Source organism: Ruditapes philippinarum, unplaced genomic scaffold (assembly GCF_026571515.1).
Source record: "Ruditapes philippinarum isolate M1 unplaced genomic scaffold, ASM2657151v2 ctg2151_1_1_1_1, whole genome shotgun sequence".
In the NCBI taxonomy this organism is placed as follows: domain Eukaryota; kingdom Metazoa; phylum Mollusca; class Bivalvia; order Venerida; family Veneridae; genus Ruditapes; species Ruditapes philippinarum.
In genome coordinates this window covers 17,266-31,364 of record NW_026858348.1, presented here as the reverse complement: position 1 = coordinate 31,364, position 14,099 = coordinate 17,266, and the positions used below count along the sequence as shown (strand labels likewise).

The window sequence follows — 14,099 nt, the reverse complement described above, 5'->3', positions numbered from 1 at the left end:
GATTCGATTTATCAATATAGAAAAAGAAAGTACGAGAAATAACGAAACAAGCATAACTATGTTAAAATCTTGTGTATGACAAAATATTTCAGTTGGATACCTTTAAATGGCATGATATTTTCTCTAAACTGTTTGACAGCATCTGTTATCGGAGTTACAATTTTCGCGAGGATTTTGTCATAGATGTGCACCAAGTCCGACAAGCTGTTGATACCGAAGTCCTGGAATTATATAACATGAACGTGTAATATTACGTATTATTTTTGTTATAATAATTATATAATGCTTCATCAAAACTGGATTCCTTTGCAAGAGCCATGCTCTATTTTATTTTAAAAGTGATATCTTAATAGAAATTTTAACTGCTTTTGTAATTACACTAAAATTTAACTCAATATAATCAAAACAAACAGAAATGTGTCAATAGGACACACGTGCCCCCACACTTTGCTGTTTTGTCAATCTTCAGACGCTAAGTCATTTTGTAAGGCTACACGTGCTACAAGTTCAAAACTGAAAATCTTTTACTAAGTCAATAATGGCAACAACTCTACAAATACTGAATAAATTCACAAGCAAATAACAAGGTGCGTAACTACACATGTCCACCAGTATTCTTTATACTTTCAGCACTAGATGTCAAATACTTTTTTTTGGCTATGCATAGGCAAGTCTATAAACTTTACTAAGTAAAGGGCAATAAATTTAACAAAGTTGAAAAGATCCATATGCAAAACCATAAGTGCACAGCTTCACAGTGATGTTGATCATCATTCCTGAAAATTGGTTGATAATAACGCAAGCACTCAAGGTACACATGACACATTATTTTGGAATGGTTTTTAAAAATCAAAGGGAAATTAATCTATAACTACTAAATAAATTCACAATCAAACCCCAGGCGCACAACTAAATATGCCGACCAACTTTTTTGTAAAGTTTCATGACTTTATGTAAATTTCGGTTTGAAATATGCACGACACAACTTTAAAATTGCAAATTTGTATTGATTAAAGTGCAAATTTTTTAAAACGCTAGAAATACTGAATAAATTCACAACCGAATCCTCTGGTGCATAACAACACATGCTGACCAACATTCCTTTTTAGTTTCATATCTCAACTATTTCTTGAGCTACGTGCAACACAAATTAATAATTGGAAATTTTTACTAAGGTAAGGTCAATTTATCTGACGAAGCAGAAGTACTCCACAAGCAAAACACCAGATGCACGATTTCACATGCCGAGCAACATCCCTGTGAAGTTTCGTGACCCTAGTGCAAATTCTTTTTTACACACAAGTTGAAAATTGCACATGTTCACTAAGTCAAGGGCGATAACTTTTTACATATTGATTAAATTCACAAGCAAACACTCAAACACTACATATGCTGACCAATATTCTTGTAAAGTTTCATGACTCTAAGTCAAATACTTTTTGAGCTACGTGCGACACAACAAGAGAACGGACGGACGGACAAAGGTAAATCTAAATGCCCCCTTTCCCTATAGTTGGGACACTAAAACATTATAGTAGAGATAATTAAATAAACGTAAAATTGGTTTTAGTACTTACCTAGCTTACGTTAGCAAAGTGTCAGAAACAACTCTCTGAACCCACAGCGGTGATAGGGTAGTGCTTAGAAATTGAAGACCTTGCAAGTAGGCAATATAACCACGAAGACATAGTAAAGTAGTTTATATAGACACACTACTTCAAAAAGATAACACGATAAGGTCATACACAACAAAAACGTGTACGAATAATTATAAATCTTCAGATTTGAAAACGTGTCAACTATTAAATAACTAATACCTTTAATACATTGAGATCATACGCAATATGACCTTTAAAGCAAACATAAGCTTTGACGATGTTAACTTGATAGTTGATCAATCCAACGTGAGCTTCCGCATAAGCGCCGTCATAGACGTCTATCATGAAATGGCCGCTTAGAAGTGCTTAAATACAAAATAATGGAATGTCCACATTTCCTTACAATTCAAAGACAATACAATCATCAGCTTTTTATTTTGTTTCAATACCCTTCATTAGTGCTGTATGCCAATACAAGGGGGTTAAAAAAGGGGGTATCAACTAAGGCATTATTTGTATAGATTCGTGAAACTGAACAGGGTGATTTATCGTTAACATTTTCCTTACAACACACATTGTTGATATCGACACGGTTTTCTTATGTTTCAGATTTTACATATATTAAATATCAGTGATGCATGCAATAAATCGTACCTAACTTCAGGTCAAGAATATTTCGTATATGAAGACCAAAACTTGCTCCAATAGCACTATTTCCGATCGTCTTGTCCCATTCAATACCCGGAGGTTCGATAAGAACTTGGATGCCCTGTTCCAAAGTCTGGAACGAACTTCGTCGTATACGCGCAACAATAGGATAACTGTAATTCTTGCTGCAAAGGGGAGTCTTTATATATTATTATGTCTATATATAACATCAGAATTTGAAGTCTTTCAAAAGTCCATTAAATAAAGCATGTACATATTAGAACATATTAGAGCCATATCAAATCGTGTAATTGACACACAGAGATGCATTAAAACCAGTACTCTTTACATTTGTTGAAAGAAGATCTCTACAAATGATATATTTAATATGTTCTTATAATGTTGATTATATACATATCTGCTACCTCAGGACAACATTTTCTTGATCTATTGTGAATTTGTCACTTCTTGGATGTTTCTTCAAAACTTGTGCTGCCGTTTTTCGAACAACATCATCGTCATCATGTAAAGCACTCGTTAAAAGTGCATGTACGCTCTAAAATTGTACAAGAAAAGTAATTCTTCAGGCATAATGTTGGCAGGAAAAGAAATGACTGAGTATTGACGTAAAGTGGGAAGCGAGAGGGGTGATAGTTCGCAAACACTATATCTATTAGTAATGCTACGGCTTTGGTATTACTATATCACTACTACTTTAATAAAGATGGTAACTTTAAACTTTTGACTCATAGTTGTTGAAAGGCTAGAAATATGATACTTAAGAAAACATGATTAGGCGGTAATGAACAAAGTTTTAATATTTCCTGTGCATTACTACGGTAGATTATTAAAGTTTTAAAATATTTACACAACTTATTGATATTGACTTACTTCGTTACATGAGAAATGTCTAAGGCTATGTATAGCTGCTCGGCGCCATGCGGTTACACCAACATTAGGCTCCATATATGACTTGATATGCTTCATTGATCTAGATTTTCCTGCGTTTCCAAGACTCTGAATGAGCACCATCTTTGTTTCAATATGTTTTCTAGCCGTCATATCATGCTGAGTTATAGATCGTCTTTTTCTTGGTTTTACAATCTCCATTGATCTTGCTGTAAATGTTTATTATTTAATACAAAAATATGAAAATAATCTAGTAGACTGAGAAAGTACAAGAAAAACACGTATGTCTGCGTTCTTTTTTACTTCAAACTTTAATAAAATAAACCTTACTACTAAAATTATGACTGTAAATTTTCTTTAGAAAATAAGATAAAGATAAGTTAACACAAGGTCACGTTCAATGCCGAGTGGTTAAGGTCGTTGACTGCCAAACCATTTGATCCTCGCCCCTGAAAATTTGTATGTCGACAGGGATTTGGATGCATTCATATTGATAAGTTGTCCAGCTATCTTACGGAACATCGGTGATTTAATCAATGTATATACTTGTATAAGCGTTATCAATTATTTACTTTCATTGTGATGATCGAGCCAGTTTTCAATTTTCTCAACAATTCTGTCAGACTCAGTCATGTTCTTGTCATGTAGTGATTTAGCCATGGCCCCAAGTGATAAACATGCTCTTTTCCTGGTCTTTGTTAACGTAGGTGTCTCTAAAAACCAGACGGATAAAAATTACAAATTTTACATAATAAATATTCTGACTATATATGTAAGACCATGCTTTTATATTGACATTTCAAAGTACGAAACAGGGAATTTCTGTTCTTTCTAAAATTATAAAACTTACTAAAGCAAATAGACTATATGTGAAGAACAGGACAGCGTGGTAGCTGTCAATGCGTAAAAATAAATTTCAAGAAAAATAACTACAAAGCGTTTCCTGCTCAAATAAAGCTTCCTCAACCAATATTGCTGAAAATTTAGACTCCGACAACTCGATTAATTTGGGGGATAACTGGTCCTCGATCATAAACCCGATGTTTTATTAATGAAAGTGTTCAGTTGAGTCCGAGGATTATAAATTTGGATTTCATGTGTGCCAAAGTTGCTGGGGGACTAAGAAATCCAAAATGGCGCCCAACTTGACCGGCAAAGTAAGAAAATTTCCATTTGTAGTTTGTTATTTAATTCTGTCAGCTTAAACTGATAAAGTGCCATTATGCTCATATTTTCATTGCCAAGTTGAGTTGAAATGACAATATATTACAATAGATAGATTGTTTTCACGGCGATTGACCAATGGTTGCTACCGAAAATTGTTTAGGATAAATATAGATATGTCGAAAATATAAAGACTGCCCCACTCTTTTATAGAATTGAACATAACACGTAAAATCCGATGGATATTTATAAAACTTCCCTTGGACCCTGTGAGTTATTTATCGTCCATGCAAATTGAACTACAAAATTGGAAGGAATGATAACGGAAAGAAAGCTTTTTTTGACTTTCACCTGTTCACTCTTTATATACTCTTGGATGGGCAAACTGTCACTTTAAACATTGTTGTTGTTGTTTTTTAACATTTTTGATACTAAATATATTCATTCATTGTAGTTTTAGTATCTATAAGTCATGTTAATGAATTTTGTTTAATGATAAAACAGGTAATTTTTGACGAAATTTTTAGAAAAAAAAATGCTGTTTTTAAGACGTCCTATACATTTCCTTATATTTTTTTGCAATTCAATAAATGATTTGTTTTGTCATGACTTATTTGCAGTACATACATAATGTGTGAATGAAAGTTATCATTTTAGCATTATTTGTAGCATAATGTTTGAGGATAGTGGGTGGGGTCAAATGATAAATTTACTTAAATTTCAAAATACTCAAAATAACTTTATTTTGACGGCTTAAAATACTTGTATCTACTGCACATTAAATATTTCAGAGCAATTACTGAATAGAAAATGCATTAATTTTGAAATATGAGATGAAGATAAGTTTTTTCCTCTTCAGTTTAAAACTACAATTTATGTTTTTTTTTACAGTCAATATTTACATGCTCTCTCTCTCTCTCTCTCTTCAGTAAATTTATACATTTATTTATTCTGGCATATTTCCATAGTAGATGTTAACAGCTTATGTTTCAGAACGTAGTTATAAAGTCACCTTATAAAACAAATGTTTTCCATGTATAAATAGGTACACAAGAGGACCTGATGGCCCTGGATCGCTTACCTGATATATTGCCAGAAGAGGTCACAATTCTTATTTTTCAATTTTGATTTGAAATCATGAATGAGGTCACATTGAGTTTATCATTTTGTATCCAACAGCATATATTTTTTGATTATTTGCTCAATGGCGATGGTTTTGGCAATTTAGTTCATAAAAAAGACTTAAATGTGTTTCCTATTTACAAATCAATAAAAACGAAGTCACCCAAGGGACAGGGCCAATTTTGACTTTAGTATCATGGTTTACATAACTTTTGTTTAAACGATTTTAAATGCCAAATGTCTAAGCGTTGCGTATTGCGGTTTAATTAGAGAATACTTACACGTGTTTCCTATATAAGTCTAGTATGTAAACTCAGTTATCCTTAGGGCGAGGCCATATTTGATCCCAGGGGGTATGATTTATATAAATTATGTAGAAATCCACAAAGTAGTGTTATGTGCCGAATATCTAAGGTCTTGTCATAGAAGTTTAAAAAAGGGAGACTTATATGTATTTTCTATACAACCATGTCTTTAAGACAATGTGTAGAGCGCAACAGCAATATGGGTACTTTAAATGTCAATATCAAACTTAAAATTATTGTTATTGATGTTGTTGGTCAATATGACCACGAAAAGAAACCGACACAGAAAATAGATCATAGAATGTAATGTTAAGCTACGTTTTAGTAAAGGCAAACACACGAGAGATTGGTTATTAAACTTCATACCGCACATACAGTTATCACAGCTCTTGATCATTTTGAGTGTTATAATATACCCACTAAAATATGCTATGTCGTCTTAAATATCACTCACAGAAAATCGTTTGTTTTAATATTTCTTTTTCTGTTTTTTTTTCTTAAAAGATCAAAACTAATTAATTTTATAACTAATTGAACAAGAGACCGGCCGTCGGTCGCGTCCAACTTTTTTACTTCTATAAGCAAACAAAATCGGTTTAAACAAGTCTTAACAAAGTAAATGAAAATAAATTTTTACTGTTTTTAACTTTAATAAGGTCTGTCTAGTTGCATTTGTTTTTGTGCCCAAGTATGAATTATTTTTCTTTAAAGAATGACGAAGTTAAGAAAATATAAGCAAAATTCAATAATTTCACCGTCAGTTATCAAAAGGTCAAGGTTATAAATAAATTTAAAGCTGAAGGTTAATGTCAGTTCAATCTCTTAAAAGACCTTGTCCAAAATATTTGTTTGTCAAGTATGAAAATAAACCATTGATTAACTACCAAGTTTCAGCCAATCATATATAGCAACAATGAGTGAACATTCAATAATTTGTCCATCGAGAAGTTTGATATACATAAATGTCTTGACCTTAAAAAAGTAATGTCTAAATATAAAGTTAAAATCTACTTCTTCATAATAGATTTAAAGTTATAGCCAGTTAGAGCAACAAAAAAAAGAGAATTTCTTTCATTCGACCTTGACGGTCAATGTCAATTGAGGGTCAAGGTCACATCTAAATTATTCAACATGTTAGTTTGGAAATACATTTATGACAATTTTATCAAATTTCATATATTTGAGCTTGACGGTCAAGGTCATTTAAATTTCACGGTCAAAGTCACTTTAACTTTTCAAAAAGTCATGTCAAAAAGGTTGTTTTATCCAAGTATAAAGATAATCCATTCATTATTAACTATCAAATTGCAGTCAATTATAACAAAAATCAGTGCCAATTCAATAATTGAACCTTCAAAGTCAAGGTCGTGAATGAGCCAAAGTCAGTTTGACTTTGATATACATTAAGGTCCTAAAATGTTTTGTTTTAATATGAAGTCAATTCATTCATTAATACCAAAGATATTTCCCGTTACAGCAATAAAATAAGGAAATAGAAAAAATGTAAATGTCAAGAAGGGTTGTCTGTTTCACTAAAGGCCTATCCCAGAAGATTGTTAAGTTCAGGTTTGACAATACATTCAAAGATAACAAAGTGTTCCTCACTAACAGCAGAAATCACAAAAGCGAAATTTAGAAATCTAACATAGAAGGTTCAGGTCATTTTTGAATGAAGGTCAAGTTTACTCCGGTCTCCTTGGAAGTTTGTCCCAATGTTTGTTGTGGCCACGTATCAAGAAAATACACCAAGAACTTGAAAAAAAGTTATAATCAAAGTTAAAGTTTGGGAACGGCAAAGTGAATTTCGCCAAATTTTAAAGTTGATAGCATATTTTTCATATTTTAACAATGACAAAAAACTGCTTTATAAAAGTGAGCACTACAAGTGCATTTCAGAATTACAATATCTGTAATATGCTGTAGTTCAGATTAGAATATGGTATGTACAGACAGTCGGACATTCCGATCTCAACAGCAAACAGAGATCTTTCTAAATAATATCTGTCAAACTGTTGCGGTTCGTATCGAAAAATCCGTCCCGAGGGTATCTGCCAATTGGGCGTTACGAGGCTTGACGATTTTCAGATCCGTACCGCAAACATGTGTCAGATTTTTTTACATACTTTACTATAGTCTAATATGCTTCAAATTCTTTATCTCAAAAAAACAAATTTCCATGAAAATTGTCATTACACCCGTAACTATTTTCTTACAACAACGTATAAAATTACTGAAAGTACAACTTATTTATAACGCTAAAATTATGTCATTCTAAGCATGCCATTGTACAGCACGTAAGTCATCTGGCACCCCAAAATTTTCGAGATGGGTAAAACTAATGGAAAACCAGTCTGATATGCAAGAATGCATATTCCATCATTAAAGGTTAACCTCAATAAATTATTTTTTCATTCAAAATAATGTCAATTCATTACATTTTTCGTACAGAAGCATCCGAACAGGCGAAAAGACATCATCCTAAGGAACGCTTTTTCATTCCAGAACAGATTGCCTGTTAACATGTTTAAGTGTTGTTTTTTTAAATTCAAATCATACTTATATTCTCCTAACATTTCATAATAAGTGAATTGGATATTCAGCAATGACCCTAAAATTTGTCCCAAAATTTGTAACAAAAAATAGATGTAAGTCTTTCAAGTGGTCAAAAATAAAGTTACTTTCATTATTTTGAACTTTAAATAATTTATCATTTTACACCCAAATTCCCACTCAGATAAAAATTCACAATATAACTGAATAAACATTTTAATATCACAGATTTTGCATGTTAAACAGTTGTTCTCTGTAAAATCAGACAAGACATCAACAAAAAATATAATTAAATAAAAAGAAAAAAATATGTTTCGAGCATTTTTAACGACCAGTATTTCGTTCGAAATATTTTATCCTCATTTACTGTTTTTATCATCAAAACTGTAATTACATCAACATTAGCTACCAAAACTTGATTTTAAGAAATAAAGTAAAGGATAGTTTTATATTTTTGGCGGACATCTTGGATTTCTCCATCATTTGCAGGAAAAATGAAATCTTATCTGGTAATCTAAATCACCAACCGTACATTTTGGTATATGAAACCTCCTGTTTATGATAGCGGACCAGATAAGTGTTCCTAAGCTTATGAAGTTTGCAGCACTTTAATGTGCGTGTGTTTCACATACAGTGTTTATTTATAGCATTTCTTTTAGTTACCTCCAGGTCTTGAATCCTCACCGAAGCAGAGGGCCTCAATGTGCTGGACAATTTCCTAAAATGCATGTCTAATGTTATGAATTATGTTCATTTTAACTTATCCATTTGAAATGAATTAGAAGCAGCTTACTTGCATGGCAGGCATGCTTCATTTCTCACATGTACAAATCTTGAATGTAAATAAATGTACAGAAATGGCATTTGTTTTTGTTTTTTTACTGAAATCTTGAAAGCCGTAGCTAAAAGAAATATTATATGACAATGCCGCATTTTAACTAATTTAAAAGAATTCGAAATGGACTATTGTTTTTAACAAGTTAAATAGCTTGTAACTTACAAGTGCCGGTGATGTTATGGCTATTGCATGAAATAAGCATCTTCTTAAGTCGTCTTCACTGACATTTGGCCTACGCATGACCAAATCAAGAACCATTAACTGAGCCTCAACGCTTCCTTCGCTTGCTATAATGTCTATGAAAAGATTTCTTTCATCTTTACATAATATGTCGATTTCTTCACAGGTGCGTGTAAGTACTTTTGTGCCGAAATTTAAGAAGTCTTCTTTCTTCAGGGAATAAATCAATTTTCGCAAATTATGCACACATTCTGTTCTGTTTCTATCATCTGAAAGATGCATGTCATTAACTTATTTCAAAGTGAAATAAAAAAGGAAACAAACAGGCACAAACAAACAGGAATAAAATTTCTTATATTATTTGTCTTTTTTGTCACTACTTTAAAAACATTCAGCAGTTTGTTGTTTTTCATGTGTGTTTCTTTTCTGTTTTTTTTTTAGCTCACAAAGTGACAGGGTGAGCTTTTGTGATCGCTTTTCGTCCGGCGTCCGTCGTCCGTCCGTCGTCCGTCCGTCGTCCGTAAACTTTTACTTTAAATGACATCTCCTCATAAACCACTAAGCCAATTTCATCCAAACTTCACAGGAATGTTCCTTTGGTGGTCACCTTTGAAAATTGTTCAAAGAATTTAATTCCATGCAGAACTCTGGTTGCCATGGCAACCAAAAGAAAAAACTTAAAATATCTTCTTCTAAAAAACCCAAAAAGCTAGAGCTTAGATTTTTGGCATGAAACATCTTCTAATGGGTGTCTACCAAGATTGTTCAAATAGAAGCCCTGGGGTCAAAATTGGCCCCGCCCCAGGAGGTCATTGATTTTCCCTATATGCATATAGTAAAAACTTAAAAAATCTTCTTTTAAAGAACAAAAAGAGCTAGAGCTAAGATATTTAGCATGAAACATCTTCTAATGGATGTCTACCAAGATTGTTCAAATAAAAGCCCTGAGGTCAAAGTTGGCCCCACCCCAGGGGGTCATTGATTTTCCATTTATACATATAGTAAAAACTTAAAAAATCTTCTTTTAAAGAACCCAAAGAGCTAGAGCTAAGATATTTAGCATGAAACATCTTCTAATAGGTGTCTACCAAGTTTGTTCAAATAAAAGCCCTGGGGTCAAAATTGGCACCGCCCCAGGGGGTCATTGATTTTCCCTATATGCATGTAGTAAAAACTTTAAAAATCTTCTCTTCTTTTAAAGAACCAAAAGAGCTAGAGCTAAGATATTTAGCATGAAACATTTTCTAATGGATGTCTATCAAGTTTGTTCAAATAAAAGCCCTGGCGTCAAAATTGGTCCCGCCCCGGAGGTCATTCATTTTCCCTATATGTGTAAACCTTTAGCAGAAATTAAAAATTTTCTTTGAAAAAATTCAAATAGCAAGAGTTTAGATATTAAGCATGAAGCATCTTCTAGTGAGTGTCTTCAAAGTTTGTTCAAATAAAGACCTGGAGTCAAAATTGGCCCCGCCCCGGGGGACATTGATTTTCCTTATACGATTATAGCAAAAACTTAAAAATCTTCTTTTAAAAAACCCGAATAGCTAGAGTTTAGATATTAAGCATGAAACATTTTCTAGTAAGTGTCTACAAAGATTGTTAAAATAAAAGCCCTGGTGTCAAAACTGGCCCTGCCCCAGGTGTGTCATTGTTTTTAACTATATGTGTAAAGAAAAAACTTTAAAAAATCCCAACGAGTTAGACCTTAGATGTTAAGCATGAAATATCTTCTAATGGTTGTCTACAAAGTTTGTTCAAATAAAAGCCCTGGGCTTTAAACTGGCCCTGCTCCGGGGGCCTATGTACAGGTGAGCGACTTCAGGGCTATCATGGCCCTCTTGTTTATTTATTTTTATTTTGTTGCTGTTGTTTTTTTGTTTTTTGTTAGATATTTACAGTAGAACTTAACAAATCTCAGATTTGTCAATATTTTTGTGTTTAATTATAACACAGAGACATATACTGAACAGAAACTTACTAAGATAACTTTACTTAACAATAATGGCGTTCATTTCACAGTCAAAAATATCTGCCGCTAATTAATCTTACATTTATTTTCTATAGAATGAACACACGCCAGATGACTTTGTATTTCTTTCGCCACTTTCTGCAGTGCCACTTTCTCTGGAAGAACCTGCTCAAATAAAACTGATATTACATCTGGGACATTACATATACTCTTAAGTATATAGACGTTATTATAAATGTGTCTATTTTCTGAATAGCTCAGTAGGTAGAGCGAAGGACTGATAATCTCGAGGTCGTGGGTTTGATACCTACTCTTGCCACTACAATTTTTAATACTTTTGTTTATTAGATGTTTATATAATGTTTCATGTTCATTTATCTTCTTTCAAGAAAGTTCTTTTCATATTCATTCTGGAATATTCTTTCTCTAAGTAGTTTAGTTTAAACAAAATTTTATTTATAATCCACACATTTACATAATAAAGTACATAAAATAAAATTTACGGATTAAGTAGGAAGTTTGTAAAGCTCTTTTGAAAACTCTCTCTGTAATCAGTATTTAACAAATTTCAAATAAATTTCATTTTACGCCCTTTTCAACAGTATTTCAGTCATATAGGTTCAAATAAATGGTAACAAAATATAAATATCTAAAGTGAACTATACATATCATATTGACTTGTTCTTGCTTTCGTACTATACATATTACTTTTATGTCAAGTATTCATGAACTAAATTGAGGATACATTACTGTTAGATTAGAGGTACACGCACGAGTATGAATTTATTTTTAAAGGGATATATTGCTTAGTTTAGTGTTTGGTCTATTAAACTAATATGTTGAGAAGATTTAATGATTAAAACATACGCATTGAAGGAGAAGTAATAAGAGGAAAGGAGAAGAGATAGAAAACAAGAGAAAGAACGAAAGTCACTTAACTACTATGGAGTTGAAGGACCTTTTTCTTTTTAAACGGATATTATTATGTATCAAATCTTTTTTTTGTATAAATTTATGTATATGTGAGGTAATTATTTCAATTTAAGCATATGTAAGTGAATTATCGCCGTATAGTAAAGTATTCAATGTTACAGTTGTGATTTGACTTAAATTGTTTGTTAGGACAGTGCGGTCATCTTGATACATGGAGCAGCGGAGGAAATAGTGTTCTGTATTTTCTATTTCACCACATATACAAAAAGGGCTTTCTATTATGTTTTATTTTCAGATGTTTTTTTCAGAGAGCTGCAATGTGTTCTTAAATAGTTTAGTATTTTAGATTGGTCATTGATATTATATATATGATGAATGTTTGTACTTCGAGGTGTGTGTGCTGGTATGTGCTTATTTGTGCTATTGTGTGATGTTGATATACTGATTGTGTGCTATATTGTACTTATGATTACGAGAAGCTAACACAGTAATATATTAGTTTGAATTCTGTTAATCTGTGTGGGAAATATTTTGGACATATTATGATATTCTGCTGTGGATATTGGACATTGATTATATTTGAGTTGTGGACAATTGAATTTCGAACTGTGAGTTAAACTTCAGGACATTTGTTAAATTTGAATCGTGAATAATTGTGAGTTAAACTTTACTTTTCATATTTTTTGTATTATTGTAAATAACTGTTTTTCCTTAATCAAAAATTGTAAAATTTGTTGCTTCGTTATCTTCTCTGTTGCATTTAGCTCGTAACAATACAAACTAAAAAATAATTAGCCATTGCAGTTCTGTGTTTGATTTCCATGCGTAGGTGTAACTTAAGTGGCTTTAAGACTTAACTTGTTACCGAAATCTAATTTCTATGTAAGTGTTATCCTCTGCATGTAATGTCATACTTCTAAAGAAATACAGAAGAGTATACTATTATCCTATCTTGTGTATTGGGTGATATTTTCACACAGTATGGCACCGCAAATAAACATAATAAATAAGCATATTCGCTAGGATAAGCAAACAACAAAAACATGTTCTTCTTTTTATCGTACTAGTGTGAAATTGTAATGAAAAGTGTTCACCAACCTGTCGTACAGTCAGTGTATCTTTCTGCATGCCACGTAGACTGTGGCTAGTCCATTCATTATGCTTCCTATAATTCATAAACAGATCTTTTAATTTTTGTGGCATTTGAATTTGAATGAACTTTTGCAATGCCAAATTATCACTCTAAAAAAAGGGTTCTTAGCGTTTAAAAATTTATTTCCAATACTTTCAGTTGTATCCATAGGATTTCTGTGAGAAACAAAGTTTATATCTGCAATTTTATATAGTTAGTAATACAAAAGACAATGCGTTTGTTTCTATATGCTGAACTAACGAACAAACATGAAAATAAACGTCTGCTATTGCAGCAAACACCGGAATATAGAGAACCACATAATTTGGCATTAAATAACGGTATATAGACACTTGCCTACTTTAACAATCGACCGACTGACAGGCTTATATTAGCAAAATAATATATCTCCTCTTCTTCAATGGGGGATTGGGTCTTAAAAATGTCATTTACTAGTTATGAACAATCATTATGTGAAGTATAAAGACTAGCTAACTAATTGGTGCCAAGAAATTTAGCGGAATTCATTAAAAGATTCGAGGTTATTTTGACCCTGACCTTTGACATAGTGATCTCAAAATCAATAGGGGTCATTAACTAGTGATGATTAATTTAAATTTGAAACACAAAGACTTGATAACAAGTAGTTTTTGATATAATGAATGGAAACTGTTCTAACATTTAAGGTCCCCCTGTAGTATTGACCTTTGACCTTAAGACCCCCAGACAGGGGTCTTCTACTAGATATAAC

At 32.2% G+C, this 14,099-nt stretch overlaps 1 protein-coding gene across 1 annotated transcript in view; it reads right to left on the bottom strand.

The window, feature by feature from the left end:
• Window positions 1–14,099, bottom strand: part of LOC132752919 (uncharacterized) — a 77,129-nt gene that overhangs the window by 58,273 nt on the left and 4,757 nt on the right. Inside the window, 10 exon segments of the mRNA XM_060743327.1 lie at window positions 101–221; window positions 1,818–1,963; window positions 2,253–2,431; window positions 2,672–2,802; window positions 3,138–3,364; window positions 3,728–3,868; window positions 8,960–9,014; window positions 9,297–9,583; window positions 11,364–11,448; window positions 13,315–13,381. Of these exon segments, the coding sequence (XP_060599310.1) occupies window positions 101–221; window positions 1,818–1,963; window positions 2,253–2,431; window positions 2,672–2,802; window positions 3,138–3,364; window positions 3,728–3,868; window positions 8,960–9,014; window positions 9,297–9,583; window positions 11,364–11,448; window positions 13,315–13,381 (1,439 nt within the window).